The 16,247-nt window shown below is 37.6% G+C and overlaps 1 protein-coding gene across 2 annotated transcripts in view; it reads left to right on the top strand.

The window, feature by feature from the left end:
• VPS13B (vacuolar protein sorting 13 homolog B) overlaps positions 1-16,247 on the top strand; it is a 427,213-nt gene that overhangs the window by 28,784 nt on the left and 382,182 nt on the right. Inside the window, exon 4 of one of the 2 annotated variants that reach the window (XM_027717679.2) lies at positions 13,685-13,805. In XM_027717679.2, coding sequence (XP_027573480.2) covers positions 13,685-13,805 — 121 coding nt within the window. Of the gene's footprint in view, positions 1-13,681; positions 13,806-16,247 lie in introns of both variants that reach the window. The other variant, XM_027717677.2, reaches the window with a different exon arrangement.

Genomic DNA, 16,247 nt, shown 5'->3' with positions numbered 1-16,247 from the left:
GTGACTATGTTAAAAGGCTTCTATCAGTAAGATGCACTTCCACAATCATGTCCTGTGGTAACTTCCTTGATATCCAGTGTATTGTCTATTTGAATGTTTTATTGCACCTTACAAACTGATTTTGAGCCTCACATGGACAAAAAAGGACTATTTAAGTACCCAATGCTTCAGTATTTTTTCAGAATGAAGCAGAGGTGTGTGGTTCTTTGCATCCTGGCTTCTCTGCCAGGAAATTTGGAAATAACTGTACCAGCCTGTTAACTGTATGAAAGTTAGATGCATTTCTTTCTTATGAACTATAAAGCAAATACTTAATCTCTGTGCATTGAATCACAAACTTGTGTTCCTCCCCAACAGTAAGTCCCAAGAATCAGTTCACCATTTCAGAAAAAAGCATTGCTCAAACTGATGTGTTTTAGAGCCTTACGTTTCCAGAGCACTTTAACGATATATATGTATCAGTACTTTATCTTGAACAAACATAGTTTTTAAAATGCTATTTGGACATATATTTTAATGATATGTAAGATGTGTTCAGAAGTGATAGTTGCAGTGTCCAGCTTTGTTCAGCCTACTCGGTGAGATGCGGGGTAAAAATTTTTGGTCCACAGGCAGTTTGATGGAGAAGGAGAGAGAGGAGAGTATTGAGAAGACCTGTCTGGAAAGAATAAGAGGAGAGTGTCTGTGTGTGCATTGTGGATTCATGAGTGGACTATGTTCTGTGCCACAGGAGGGTGCTAAAGTGTGAACCCAATCCCTAGGTGATTGCCATGGGTGGATAATTCTGGATTGTCATAGTCCTTAAATTAATGGTATTATCTAAAATTCACAGAAGGACTTATTTGTAAAGTGAGGGATTTGCCTTCTGACTAATGAAATTATCTGTCGCAACTGCTCTTCAGGAGTGCAGATAAAATGTATCACTCAAGGAAAGGTCACTTCCTTTGGTATGAATGCAGTTGCCCTTAGATGAATTTTTAGTATTGTGGGTAGTATGCTTTAGGTTAGTTTTTGAAGATGTTGAAGCTATTCACCATCCCAACCAATATATACCATGTAAAATAAGTGTTAGTGAAACCTGAATGAGTTGATGACTTAATAGTGTGTTAACTGTGATTACTCATGTCAAACTTAAAGAACACATTTCACAGTGTAAACTAATAGATAAAAACCTAATGAATTATAGATTTAAGGGAATATTTTTGTGAGTTTAGCTTTAAATATATTTCTTGGCTGATGTTATTTGGTAGTTTTGGTACAGATGTTGTTCCATGTTTTGATTTGAAATAAGATACAGTATTTTCTTCTTCCACAGTAAATGCTCCCTGAGCTTTCCTTCTTGGCATTATATGAGATTAGAGGATGTTTCCATGCTTTTAACTTTCCTGCATGCGTATTTTTTCCCCAAGTTGTTTTCAATCTTATTTCTCCATCCTGTTGTCCAGTTTTGAATCTCTTGTTGTTGCACGTGGCTGGAGTTGCAGTTGAGCATAAATAGAAACAGTCCTGTCTTGACAGCTCCTTTCAGAATATTTATATGTTTGTTCCCTTGGGCACTCAACTTCCTTTCTTCCTGACACTCACTTTCCTACCTCGTTTTAAACTTGTACTCATTCTTTCATTGCAAATTAGACCAAGGATAAAAGTTCTTTTCCATTCAAAATGATTGGCATGGATTTGGAAGCTTAATTTGATATTAGAAAACATTCCTTCTGAATTGTTAGTACTAAGGAAGATATATTTGAATTCTCAATGTTTAAATTTTTGTGAGGAAGTAGGTGATGTGCACATGATGTTCACTGGAAAGAATAACAAATGCTGGATCCTTATAAAAAGTCCTTACTGCCTGAGAGGAGGCATACTATTTTAAACTAACCAATGTGATAAAAATTTACATGTTACGTTGTAATTACAGACATCTTTTGTAAAACTTTGCAGCATTTATAGTGTAGTGTTGACAGCCACACTTGTCTTAATATATAGCATTCCGTCGGTTTTGTGTAGTAGACTGCTGACTATTTTAGAAGATAAATTACTGTTTATTTAGGTTTAAGTTAGTGTTTCAAAAGCTTTCTTACTTAAAAAGCAGTGCATTATAAATAGCAATAAGTTCTTTAAAATGGTGTACACATCGGACTGGCAATTGCAAAGAAAAGGCTGATTATAAGTAGAAAACATTTAATGTACATGTTTTGAGTAAGTTGCTCCTATGTGTACTTTTTTACATTGATTAACCAGGGAGTTTTTGCAGCCATTCAGCCAGCTATGTAGTTTAGTCCATTAGTTTTAAATATTGTTACTTAGATAAGATGTAATTGATAAACCACATTTGGTGAAAATCTTTCTTCCCCATGATGGTGTCTGAAGTTAACTTAAAGAGAAAGAATACAAATAAAGTACAAATTTTCAGGAGAGTTGTTACAAACACAGCAGAGCTAATAATGTGTACTTGAAAGTTTAAAGACAAAGACTTTGAGAAAATCATCATATTGTTTTTACGGAAGTTTTGCTTGAGACAACGAAATAGTGAAGCTCTCGACTAACTTGGCTTCTGTGTTTAGAATTTATCAGCTGGAAAGTAAGAAAACTGTGTAAATTAGGACAAATGATGTTTCAGAGAGGTGTATGGAAATCTGTAAAGTATACTCACCCAGATTTTAATTTGTTAAAGCTATTTGAATATCATTCATACATAGCATTAATAATACAACTTTACAGTACTACATGTATGTTCATAGAATGCATGAAAAGCATACTGCATTAGAGGAACTATTGTAAATAAGTTAAGAAATGAAGTTTTGTTTTAACATAGAACTAAAAAATCCATTACTATTTTTTTTTAGAGATTGTGCTTAGTTTTTAAAAAGGGGAAGGATTTTTTATTAGTATCATGTTGACATTCCAATCTCCTTTGTATTGTATGCTGAGATCTTAATTTTTCTTTAATGAAATGCCCATACTTCTGAATTTGAAGAATGCAGTGAAAGCTGCAGAGAGTTTTTCTTGCTGTGTCTGTGGCTGAGAAATCTTTCTGAATTGAACTTCTCTGTACTGGCAAAAATATCCTGAGAAGTACCGTTCCCATCTTGGGAAGAATTCCCTGGACAATGGACACAAGCTCAAATTTGTCTTGGACCTATCTTGGACAGTAACTAAGGAAGAAAGGATTGCTACGCTGACATCTCTTACCCAATGCTTTTCAGTTGTGTTGGGTTTTAAGCTTGATGTCTTAAGGAAACAGATGTGCATGACTTCATCATTCAGTCTTGTCTTCCTCTTCTTTTGCACTGCCCCATGAAATTTTGAACCTACTGGCTAGTTTCAAACAATTTTGATGAAGAATTAGTCATTAAGGATAACCCCTACACTTGTGAAAATCAGTAGCAGCTGGAGAGACCCTAGTGGATATTCTCCTCCTTCTGACATGGGCATGTATAATCCATTGCCATTTCATTGCCTTCTTTGCTCTCTTTCCACCCCCAGCAGCTGACAAAAGCCAAGCACTACCCAAATGATGCTCAGCACTGAAAAGAATCTGCTTGGATAACAAGTTCTCCCAGCAAAGCTTTTTGCCTCAGGCCTTTCACTGTTATATGTCAGAAGTTTATTGTGATGATGGAAATTTGAGAGCTGAGGATTACTCAATTTGCTGGGGCCCTGCTGTAGGTCTGCTGTTCAGTAGTGTTTGGGATTAGTAGGAAATTTGGTCTGGACAGTATTCTGCCTTCCTCTGAAGGAAGTGGGTGGCAAGGTTATGTTGTAATAAAAATTATTACTACATCCTCGGCAGGTGCTTGGTGAAGGAAATTCTTGCACATGAGGTCTGGCTTTCTAATAAAATCCAGTAGGAAACGTGTGAGGGGAAAGTACCCCTAAATAAAGTATGAAATGGAGCTGCAACTACAACTCACCAGAACTGTGGGGGCAAACAAATACCCTCAATAATCTACCAGCAAAAAGGAAAGTGATATCTTGGTGAAGTGTGGTGCCAGTTGAAATAGAACTGGAGACTAGTGCTAGCCCTCTGGCAGGTGGAACAAAGGAGAGTGACCTGAATGGACCAAACTTTTGCTAATGGTTCCCAGGTGTCATTTAATGAATAAGCGATATAATCGAGCCACGCTTGCAATGGTGTTTCGATGTTATGGTGAACAGTGCAGGAACATACTTGATAAATCCTAGAGAAGTAGTGCTCAGCTATTCTCAGTATTTCAAGGAACTTGTAACAAGGATGAGAGTATGTCCAGTCTTTGGTACAGTATCTTCCAAAATAGCACACAGAAAAATGTGAATTGGCTTAAATACTGTTTCTGTACACAGAAGAAACACAGCATTGTAAGAAAAATGTTTGTTACAGTGTTGACCAGTTCAGTAGCTGGACATGTCCATGGATGAGATGCTCCTAAAGCAGCCTCCAAACTGTACGTTTAGCTGGATGACAGCAAACAGTCAAACTGGTCTGGAGTTTTCATGTATGGAGATAAGCTGTTTCAACTTGAAATACATGTCCTAGTTTTTCAGTTGTAATTTTTAAGAGATTTTTTAAGTAGGTATCAGTTCTTTTGTCACTCTTAATTTTATTAGATTTGCTTGTTTGTGAACACAAGTTGGAAAAGAGAATAAAAATGTGGCAGGCCACTTCTCCTTTCTTAGGTTTGCAGTCTGTTCTTCCGAATTTACTTCCTGTAACTCTTTCCTTCCAGTCCTTCAGGGTAAATTGTCCCAGGCACAGGTAATATGTGGGGCAGAAGAACCCGTCATATCATCAGCTTGGCTGAAGGAGCTTACCTAGTACTAGTTTTTCTGCTCTGTCTCTCCTCCTAATTTTTCTTTTCAGGTCACGCTGGTGTGAGAGTTGCTGAGTTAAAATTCTGTGCACTGTGAGTATTATGGAACACACATTTCCATAACTGTGGAATTGCCTTTTGTATCCCTTCCTTTTGTATCCCTTCCTTTTTTTTTTTTTTTTTTTTTATGGCTTTGAGAGCTCTAATCATAGATCAGGACTTCACTATGTTTGGTTTTAACACAGAATAATGTTAAAGAATTACCATGTCCCCACCCATATCCCCCCTACTAAAGCACTGCCCAAGCTTCCTGTAACATGAGAAAGAATGACATCTTAAAAAAGCTTATCCTAGGAGAAATTGCAGAAAAGCCATTTTGAAATGTTTATTTCTATTAAAAAGCACTTACATCGTGGTAGGTGGCCTCATAATTTTTTAAAACCACAATAAATGTATCAGACTTTACTAGATGATCAGTTAACAGTTTATAACTGTCTTTCTGCAATAGAAGGAAGATATTTGTACAATTCCCCTCAAAAAGACTTGCAAAGTCATTTTATTTGTTAATCTGTCTCAGGTGTTGAGAAATTTGGGTATATTTCTGAGAATCATTTAGTGAGAACAGCCTGTTTTATTTATCTTTGGCTCTATGACCTTATCACCATAGGCTTTCAGGCTCTTGATAGCTCCCTTTCTTGTAAACAGAGGAATGTTCCTTTCAAATACCTTGCATAATCAGCTACTCGAAACAGTAGCAACATCCCAGGGAGATGCTGTTGCCCAGAAATCAATAGGCCAATGGCACACGTGTTGCCATATCAGTGCAGCAGATTTCCTGCAAAGCTTATGGGCTTATCTTTGGGACAGCTTTTTAGCCTGTCCACAGCTTTCATGTGGATTTTTAACTCATACATGTATTTTAGAGCATGGTGTGCTATGCTAATATAGAATTAACAAAACATGGCTTATTATAACACTGGGAGGTGGATGTAACCTCCTAATCTAATGCAAGTATCTTCAGTGTGTCTTGTAGGTCATCACTGCTAGTTGTTTCTTTAAATTTAACATCAGCTGAGATCATATACAAGAGGCAAATGGAGGCTAACACCTTGTTAACTTATTTCTTGGTTGCTCCAACTTGTCTGTTATGCTTAACCAACCTTAACCCTTGTTTATTTGCCCCACCCTCTGCACCTCTGCCCCAAAATTCCTTCGTATTTCTTCTTTGTGGTCTGGTACATAATATTAATTAATGTTTTTATTAGTATTGATTCATTTAATAAATTATTAAATAAATGAAAAAAATTTGACATCTTTCCACATGAAATAGTACTGAAAAAATTTTAGCAGGAAAAAAAAACCTTCCATCATGTTCGCATCTGCCGTAAAGACAGCATTTAATCTCTGAACACTCAGTCTGAGGTATATGATTTGCCAATTTGAAAAGATTTAAAATTGAGTTTTGTAACAGTGAAAAAAAATGAACAGTCCTGAAAAGCCTTTCGAAGGTACAAGAAGTGTATGTGTAGGACCTATAGATGTAATTTCTATATATAATACAGAACTCCTTAATTATACTACAAAATTGTAATACAGCCTGATTTGGCTAAGTCATCTTCAAGCTGGTAGCCCATGGCTTGGACAAGTGTACCCTCTCCTGGATTAGGAGCTGGTTGGAGGGTCGGGCCCAGAGAGTGCTGGTGAATGGAGCTGCATCCAGCTGGCGGCCGGTCACCAGTGGTGTTCCCCAGGGGTCTGTGTTGGGTCCAGTCCTGTTTAATATCTTTATTGATGATTTAGATGAGGGGATTGAGTCCATCATCAGCAAATTTGCTGATGACACCACACTGGGAGGGAGTGTCGACCTGCTGGAAGGCAGGAGGGCTCTGCAGAGGGATCTGGATAGACTTGAGAGATGGGCTGATTCCAATGGGAGGAAGTTCAATAAAGCCAAGTGCAGGGTCCTGCACTTTGGCCACAACAACCCCCTGCAGCGCTACAGGCTGGGCACAGAGTGGCTGGAAAGCAGCCAGGCAGAGAGGGACCTGGGGGTACTAATTGACAGGAAGCTCAACATGAGCCAACAGTGTGCCCAGGTGGCCAAGAAGGCCAATGGGATCTTGTCCTGTATCAAAAATAGCGTGGCCAGCGGGAGCAGGGAAGTGATCCTTCCCCTGTACTCTGCGTTGGTGAGGCCACACCTTGAGTATTGTGTTCAGTTCTGGGCCCCTCAGTTCAGAAAGGATATTGAGGTGCTGGAGCGGGTCCAGAGAAGAGCAACAAGGCTGGTGAAGGGACTGGAGCATAAGTCCTACGAGGAGAGGCTGATGGAGCTGGGGTTGTTTAGCCTGGAGAAGAGGAGGCTCAGAGGTGACCTCATCACCGTCTATAACTACCTGAAGGGAAGTTCTAGCCAGGTGGGGGTTGGTCTCTTCTCTCAGGCAATCAGCAATAGGACAAGGGGGCACGGGCTTAAGCTCCGCCAGGGGAAATTTAAGTTGGATATCAGGAGAAAATTCTTTACAGAGAGAGTAATCAGGCATTGGAATGGGCTGCCCAGAGAGGTGGTGGATTCACCATCCCTGGAGATTTTTAAACGCAGATTGGACGTGGCACTGAGTGCCATGATCTAATAAATGGACTGGATTTGGACCAAGGGTTGGACTCGATGATCTCGGAGGTCTTTTCCAACCCAATCGATTCTATGATTCTATGATTCTATGATTCTATATTATACTGTCACAGTTTTTAAATATACATGTATTTACATAATTTTAATGTGCATTACACTATTAAATCACACCTTACAAAAGATGTCACATTTTGGTCATTGGATTTTCTCTGTTTCAGTGTTGTTATGCTTCTAGTTTTTTGTTCATTAGAAAAAATAATAAAATTAATTTTCTGTTTCTGTACTAATTTCTAAGTAACACTTAACCTGTGCTAGCCAGCAGCGGTGTTGTTGTGAGGTTAGAAGTGTAATATGAATCAATTTGTCTATTTATGTATAATGCATATTGGCAATTTTATAGCAGTGGAAAAGAATCAGATATCTTTCTGAAAACAAGCTCTTGATAGTGCTTACCATTTCAGTGAAACTTGTGTATTTTAAAGGTATTATTTTTAAAAACTTGCTGCAGGGCTTAGCCATCAAAGTACTGAATAGCTCCAAAGACTGAGACTCTACCATCTCTTTGGGCAATACTGGATACCCCTCCCAGTGAAAAAGTGCTTTCCCTGCTTCGAGTTGCATGTGTTTCAGATTTGTCGGGGTGTACCATGAAATGATGAGTGGCAACAGACTTCGTCTGGCTCCCTCTTCCCAGTATACTCTCGGTAGGTAGCTGTAGACAGCAGTAGGATCTCCCTTCTCCAGGCTGAGCAACTCTAATTTATCTCAATCTCCCCTGAGGGAGAGTACAAGAGGGTGCTCCTGTGCCCTAACCACCATGGTGGTCCTGCATTGGATTTGCTTCTGATATGTCTTGGAGAGCCCTAGACTGGGTGCAGTATTCCATACAATGTCTCACAAGGAGCTAAGAGAGGAGAAGAGTTCTGCCCTTGGCTTCACCATTGCTAGTACAGCCCAGCACACAGTTGGCCTTTGCAGGAAGGGCACACTGCTGACCCACGCAGCTTGCTGTCCCGTGGGACACTTGGATTGTTTTCTGCAAAGCTGCTTTCTAGCAGTTTGGCTCTTAGTCTGCATTTCCAGAGTACCATCATCCTGGGTGCCCCAGCACTTAGTGTTTGAATCTGGACTTCACTGAGTTCCTGACAGCCCATTTCTTCAACCTCTGAAGGACCCTATCAATAGCAGCCCTGCCCACCAGTGCATTGGTTCCTCCCCCTAGGCTGGTAATATCCACAGCCTTGCTGAGGGTGTGCTCTATCCCATCTTCCAGGTCTTTAATATGGGTGTTAAACACCATGGCCATGGTACTAATCCCTGAAGGATGCCACAAGTAACAAGCCATCAGCTGGACTTTGGAGCCCTGATCACAACCATTTGAGCCCAGTGGTCCAGCCACTTTCTCACTGAACTTATCTCCCACTATCCAGTTGATACCTCACCAATCTGCAAACAAGGTCTGTGCAGGACACTGTGTCAAAGCCCTTCCTAAAATTAACACATTCTGAATATGACTTTTAATCTTGCCACCAACGGAGAAGTGTGCCATATAAGCAGAGTGGAAAATGAGTTCTCTTCCAGTTTTTGCATCTTGTAGTTTAAGATATGCTTTACAGAAAGAGAAGTAGCTGTCTTTTACTGACTTTAAAAGGATATTATGCTTATTCTTTCAGAAATTATAAAGGATCAGAAAAAGCAAATTTTGTAGAGGAAGAGAAAAAATGGGGATGGAGAGCTCTGCAAGTTCTTGCAGTAGGTAAATTAGGATCAGTTTGGGTTTTAAAATCTTAATTCATAACATTCATTGTTTTTAGACATTTTACTGGGGGGCTTTTAAAGGACTCAGTTATCCTTATCTCTAACTGGATTTGATGAAAGCAGAGGGACAATATTTGTATAAATAGCTAAGTAATCTCCAAGAGAAAACATTGTTTTCCCATAAAGCATGCTTATGAGGCATTTTGGAGATCTTGCACATTGAATAAGATTTGTGTGTTTTAGAAAGAGGGTGTTTGGAAAACAGAATAGTGAATGAAGATTATAAACACTTATTAGGAAGGATCATAATAAATGTCATCTGTTATGTGTTCAGGTGTTGTCAATTGTAATCTACTCTAAACCTTGCAATAATTTTATATTGCAGTAGAAAATTGATAGAGGAATTTGCACGTAACTTTACTAGCCTAGATGTCTTTAGGATGTTACTTATTAATGTCACGACGAGGGAAGAAAGGGACCCTCAATATGAGAATCAACAAGCTTCGTTTATTGATCATTGCTAACAGCTTAATATATGCTTTATAATTAGCTCATACATATTGCAAAAGCTAAGCTCATTATTGGCTCTGGCTTAAGTGTTGATTCCCCCTCTTACTCCTTTCTTATGTTGACACAGGTGGCTCTCAGTTGCTTTTGTTTTGCTAATCACAACGACCTGTTTACCAGCCAACTAGCAGGCACAAAGACACTGTAGTTTTGCTATCAGATTTTCTCACGGCCTAGGCAAGCCGTGTTCTATGCTCTAACAGCTTGTCCATAGCTTTAGCTATATCCATATACCCTTGTCCTGCTAGCCAATTCCCGACAACTTATGACTTTCATAGTTTTGGAAGTAATTATAGTGCCCTGTACAAACATTTCAGCTGAGTACCTGATCTGACACATTTGTCAAAAGCAAAAAAGGAGCCTGGTTGTGCAAAATTGTTTTTGTCATATTTGCATAACAGCACCCAAAACCAGGCCCTCATGTTCGAATGTAAGTATTCTAGGCTTTGCTTATGATACAAGCTAGTGGGAAAAGATATTTTTGTAAATGAATTATCTTATTTAAAAATCATCTCTCTAGATATATCATTAGTATTTTTAGTTTTCCACTGTTGTGACTGTTGTTTGGAATCGCTCTCATTAATGCTAAAATGAATGGGCATTTATCAAATCTCATACCATAACTATAGTTATGACCACTTTAAGAGTGTAACTCCCTTCCCTCCACCAGTATGATTTTGACTTCAACTTTTAAATGTTTGTCACCTGGTGTAAGGTGGATTTATGGGAGCGCAGTAGTTTTAGTGCCTTTTGGCTGGGTGTTTCTGATGACATCACTATGATCTAGACACAGCGTGTGACTCTAGTTGGTTCCAGTGTTAAATAGTTTCATAATTATGCTAGTTTTGGCAGTTTCCTTGGAACTTTCCCGATCTCTTTAATGAACATGTTTTACTTCTGGGCTTATGAGGCAGCCACATGTTTGAGAAATTAATAGCGTGCTCTTAAAGTTAACATTGAGCAGAGGCATGCAGATACAGAAAGCTTTTGGATATATGTGTACTTAGGAATGTAGTTTTTATAAGTTCATGGCCATTCTTATCATCTTCCAGTAATTGAAGAATATATTTGGCTTACAAAGTATCAGTAACTGTTGCGAAAAATGGTGTGTGTTCAAGCTCAAAAAACCCAAAAACAACCCATGCAGCTCTAAAATATTTTTGATAATTGCGTAATGTAAAGAAATGAATGGATGTAATCTCAGATATAAAAAACCACCCTTTTTTCAAATGTTAGGTTGAATTCTTAAACGTAGGTATACTCTGTTACTTCATATGGATTAAGTCACGTAGGTATATTTCTGAGATAAATTTGTTTTGTATTTTGACACCATCTTGGAACATGTACATTTTTGCTTTTGTTTGGGTCCAGCTTGCTGTAAATGATTTCCATCCGTTTTCCATCACAGCAGACTTGTAGCTCAGGGAAATATAAAAAGCTTATTGTATTTAATGAATTTATAGGTTGAGATTTGAGACTTTCTTTCAAAATTAACTCTGAGTGTTCTCTGCCCCTTTCCTTTAAAAAAAAACAACCCACCCCCAATGTGCTAGTATTTATTCCTAGCTTTCTGAGTGGTAAAAACTTAAGCCGCTCTTACTTAATCTTTGTCCATAATACTCAAAAATATTGCATAGATTTTACGCGAAGTTTTGAGAAGATGCATCAAACATAGTAGTAGCAGTACATAGATGGAAAAGTTAAACTTAAATGTAATCAGGCTTGATACAGTTAATGCTTGAAAAAAAGAATACCTTCCTCATCTCCTTGCCCCCCCTTTTCTTTTTCTTGTAGTTGACATAAATATTAAAAGTCAAGCATAATGTGATCCTATCCGATCAGGTCATTAAATTGTCACAGCACAACAATATGTATAATCCAGGACTGAGCTCAGGAAAGAAGGAAATGTGCTAATTGAGGTGTTTGGTCACTCTGACATGTTGGGATTTCTGCAAGTTTAAGCCTTAAGTATGGTGACTCATCTGAAAAAATATTTTCACATCATATGCAAACTGGTTTCCAAGAAAGAGTATAGTTAAAAGTTATTTAAAAAATTTTAGCTTAAAAGTATGCGATCTAAGTTTTCTCAGTAAACTGGAGAGGAAGGTGGATTGAGCTTCACTAATTGCAAAATATACATGTTGATGAAGAGGCTTCCATCACCCCGGGCTTAAAGCAAGAGCTTCGAGTTTTCATTAGGTCAGGTATGCCATGAAGAGAGAGGTGGCTTTCTTGCGAAATAGCTCCATAGTTTGAAGTTTTGAGGGAGTCTTCAGGAGACTCTCATTCCTTGGTGAAAAGTACCAGAAGTTCATCAGAGAGGAGAAAACAACAAAACAAACAAATTCCCTATAAACAGAGTGGATGCTAAATGCTCATTTAGATTTTTTTATGCATTGGAATGAAACAGTCCTGTATGACTTCAATGGCCAAATAACCATAAATTAAAAAACATCAAACAACTTGTTTCAATTCTATATTTATTAATAACAGGAAAATCTCAAGTTCTTTATGGTAGCTCATCCTTCTTTTAGAAACTATCATCTACCCTTCTAATATGTGAATGTCTGTCTTACGTAATTGCTCCAAATAAATTCAAGCTTCTATCTTCATCTTATTTTTTTCTGAGACTAAGATTGTATTGCTCTTTTTTCTTTTTCTTAGTGAAATGGTATTTCCACTTTATCAGAGAATTTCTGTGTTTTGTTGTTCTAAATACGGAGTGGAAGGGAAAAAAAATATCTCTTCAATTACTTTTGAAGTTGTAGACTTGTGTTTAAAATGTATCATTACATGTAACTTAATTTTGTTTTTTCTTTTTTTTTTTTAAATGAAAAAAACCCCTAAATCAAAAAGCAAGTACTGTGAAGATTCCATTTTGTAATTTCTCTGAGATTATTGAAAATACCAGGCAGCATGCAGGGAAACACGTGATCTGTCCTGTACAAAAACTCAACACAGTTTAATCTGTTTGGTTTTTTATATTTAGAGGACTTAAGAATTTATTACAGCTTAGTACTGTGGTACTTGACATTTGTTCCCCAAACCATCTTTATGTGAACACATTGTGTGAACTGAGTAGTGCCATGACCCAGAAGGCATTTTGCATTGCAAAAGGCTACATCTATCAAATAAGTAATTTGGCTTGGGTCAAAAGTTGTGTTTGCATCCTCTTTAGCCCGTTCTTTTAATACATTTACAAGAATATTTGTATTACTTCTCTTGACTTTCTTGCACTTGAACCCTGTAGTTAAACTGTCATTCTGGAATGTAATGGGAATACTAGTGGTGTATTTAAAATCCTTGATTCAGCTAATTAAGATTTTCCTGTGTCTGTGAATTTAATCTTGTAAGGCTTATATCACATTCTCTAATTATGAACCATGTTTCTGCTTTTGAATTCCTGAACTAGAATAAAGTATATAAAAGCTCAAGATGAGCAGGTGCCCTCAGCTCATATATCTTTCCTGGGGTCATGTTTTGCTATTATAGAAGTCTACAAAAATGTTTTGCCTTATGAATCAGCTTCACTTAGTGGTATTAGGAAGGACATGACTGACATCTTAGAACCATCTGAGGTGGTTTCATGAGTAGGCATGTAAGCTCAGACAATTAGGTAGTTTCTCATATTTGTTTCAGTAGTCTGCAAGGCTCAGTCTCTGTTTGAAGGAATGTTTCAGCAGAAATGCAGCAAGATGAAATGTGTTCAATTGAAATTAATATTTAAATGACTGGTTTCTTTTTTAAACAAAAGTTAGTGAAGGTATTAATTATGAACATTTTTTATGTTGTCCAGCTAATTTTGTATTAATTTCTGTATTACAGGGTTGAATTGATGGAAAAACAGTAACAGAAGTTCCTGAATCTTGACCAAGTTGTTTTCCTCACATTTATTTTCTTTCTGTTTGGTTGACACAGCTGCTTTCTTTTCCTCTAGCAGGAAGACCACGAAAGCTGTGGTTCCAGTTCAACGAATCGCAGTACCACGGAAAGCATGAAATCAGCAGTAAAACCACGACGAGTTCAGCAGTCTGCTTCTCCTGACCCTGATTTGCCTCCAGGTAATCCATAATTTCAGGAGCTGGTTTGTATTTGAGTTGTAGAAAATACCTGAAGTTCATTCAGATGTCTGCAGTGTTTAAGTTAGATTATTATATTTTTGTCTACCTATAAATCACCTAAAGGTCAGTGAAGTACTTGTATGTTAGAAAATAGAACAATCACAAAATCACAATAAAATATGGTTTAATGCTGATAACCTTTCTTTCCATTTTATTAAATTCTTAAATTTACAAAACTCATTTATAGTGCAAGGTGGCACCATAAAATGGCTTGAGTTGGAAGGGACCTTAAAGATCATCTAGTTCCAACTCTCCTGCCATGAGCAGGGGCACCTTCCACTAGACCAGGTTGCTCAAAACCCCATCCAACCTGGCCTTGAACAAAACTTCTGTGGGCAACCTGTTTCAGTGCCTCACCATACTCATAGTAAAGAGTTTCTTCCTAATATCTGATCTAAACCTGCCCCCTTTCAGTTTAAAGCATTACCTTGTCCTGTCAGTATATGCCCTTGTCAGAAGTCCCTCTCCAGCTCTTGTAGACTCCCTTTATGTACTGGAAGGCTGCTTTAAGGTCTCCCTGGACCCTTCTCTTTCCCGGGCTGAACAACCCAAACTCTATCAGCCTGTTTTATTCATGTTTTTTATTGAGTCTTGTATCTACTGGTAGAAATTTTCACCAATTTTTTTTCCCATTTGTGGAATTTGGATGTTGAACTTGGAGATATTTTATGATATAAAAATGTCTAAGGAATTATGTCTCTGATTTCTGTTGCCTCTGCCTTTGGATATGAGCTGTTGTTCTGTGCAGAAAAATGAAATTGGAGAGTACTAGAATGAATTGCATTTTGCCTTCTTGGGGCATGTAATTTTAGATGAGTAAAAGACATGACATAACAGTTTTGTGTTAGGCTTTTTTGCCATCTTTTGTTACCAGAAAATTTATGCTTGACTTGAATCAAAAGACAACACTGAAATTTAGTGTGTAGAATATTGTATACTACAGGGTATCATCTTGCTTTGGAACGGGTACTTGAGGAGACAGATCTGGAGGCTCTTTTAGGGCTTTGATATACAATAAACTCCAGTGGCTTGGAATTGCAGGACGCCGTTTCCTACCATGGACAGCGCTTCAACTCCGGCTGCTCCTTGGCATTTGGTTCTTTGGGTCACACCTGCAAACCACAGAAGTCAAAGGCTTGCCAAAAATTCAATGATTATATTGCCTCCAGCGACATTTTTAGGATTTTTGTACATTAATTCCTGTCTGGCAAAGTTCTCTAAGTACAATTGGCATTGGTTTTGTGTGGACAAATAACACCGTTTAGTATAGAGCTTATGTGGTGAAAACTCCTAAGCTTCAATGCACACACATCCTGCATTTTAGTAAGATTTTGAGCCCTTTAGTTCTACAGTATTCTCAGAGATGAAAATAGGCAGAGTTTAGCTAAAAATGTAGCTTTGGTAACAATAGACCACTGCTAAACTTAAGTTATTTAGAAGTGACCAGTTTGATAATATCAACTCTCTGACTATAGAGCTACAATGTTTTTGGAATGTTGGATCTGAAACTGCATTTCTAGCTCTTAGTGCACGGTGCAGCCTCCTGGGTTCTGGATAATTTGGAAAAAACATACTTTTGGATTTCATATGACACTTCAGAAAAGAATTTAACTGTACAGATTTTCTGGTGTTTTTAGTCTCTTACTGTAGAAAACCTATATTTTAGTGCAAAGTTGCTCATAATCTTATTTTTAAAAATTACAGGAGTAACAAGCAACCTCTACTTGCATTTTTCCCACTTGTATTTAAAACAAAGCCCTTTAAAAAAAAACCAAACCAAAACCAAAAAAACCCAAACCCAACAAACTCTTTATTATACATGAGCTTGCTGATGTTTTTATTAATTTTTTTTTGAATAGGAAGGATTGCAATTTCTTAAAAGACTGGAAGGTATTCAAGAATTTGCCTTTTTTCCTTCTGTGGTGCTGGGTTTGTAATGCTTTTGTCATCCCCATCAGGAAAATGTATATTAGATTGACTTTGAAAGACCTTTGAAAGCAAGAAAGTTGAAAAAACTTTGGGCCCATGGAGTGATAACTTCACTTTCTTCAATGAAATTAGTAGCTTGCTTTAAAATCATAATTAAATACCTGGTTATAATTTTATAGTTGGTAGTTAAATAGTCTGCAAAATATTTCTATGGTGAAATTAAGAAAAGGAACTAAATGCTTTGTGCTGGCTTCTACTTACATACAGGTCAGTTTACATCACTCTAGTGATGAATATGGGTCTCTTATGCCTCTTAATTATTGAAATAATACATCTGGTTTTCTGAATTCATATAACTTGAAAACATTATCATATACTCTGAGGTGAAAAGTAATATTTGAGTGTGAAAACAATGAATAACTACAAAAAGCAGAGTAGAATAGAAGTAGCAAC

The sequence above is a fragment of the Pipra filicauda genome, unplaced genomic scaffold (genome assembly GCF_003945595.2).
Source record: "Pipra filicauda isolate LSUMZ 115617 unplaced genomic scaffold, ASM394559v2 scaffold110_size2237424_pilon, whole genome shotgun sequence".
NCBI lineage: Eukaryota > Metazoa > Chordata > Aves > Passeriformes > Pipridae > Pipra > Pipra filicauda.
This window is presented reverse-complemented; position numbering and strand designations above follow the sequence as displayed.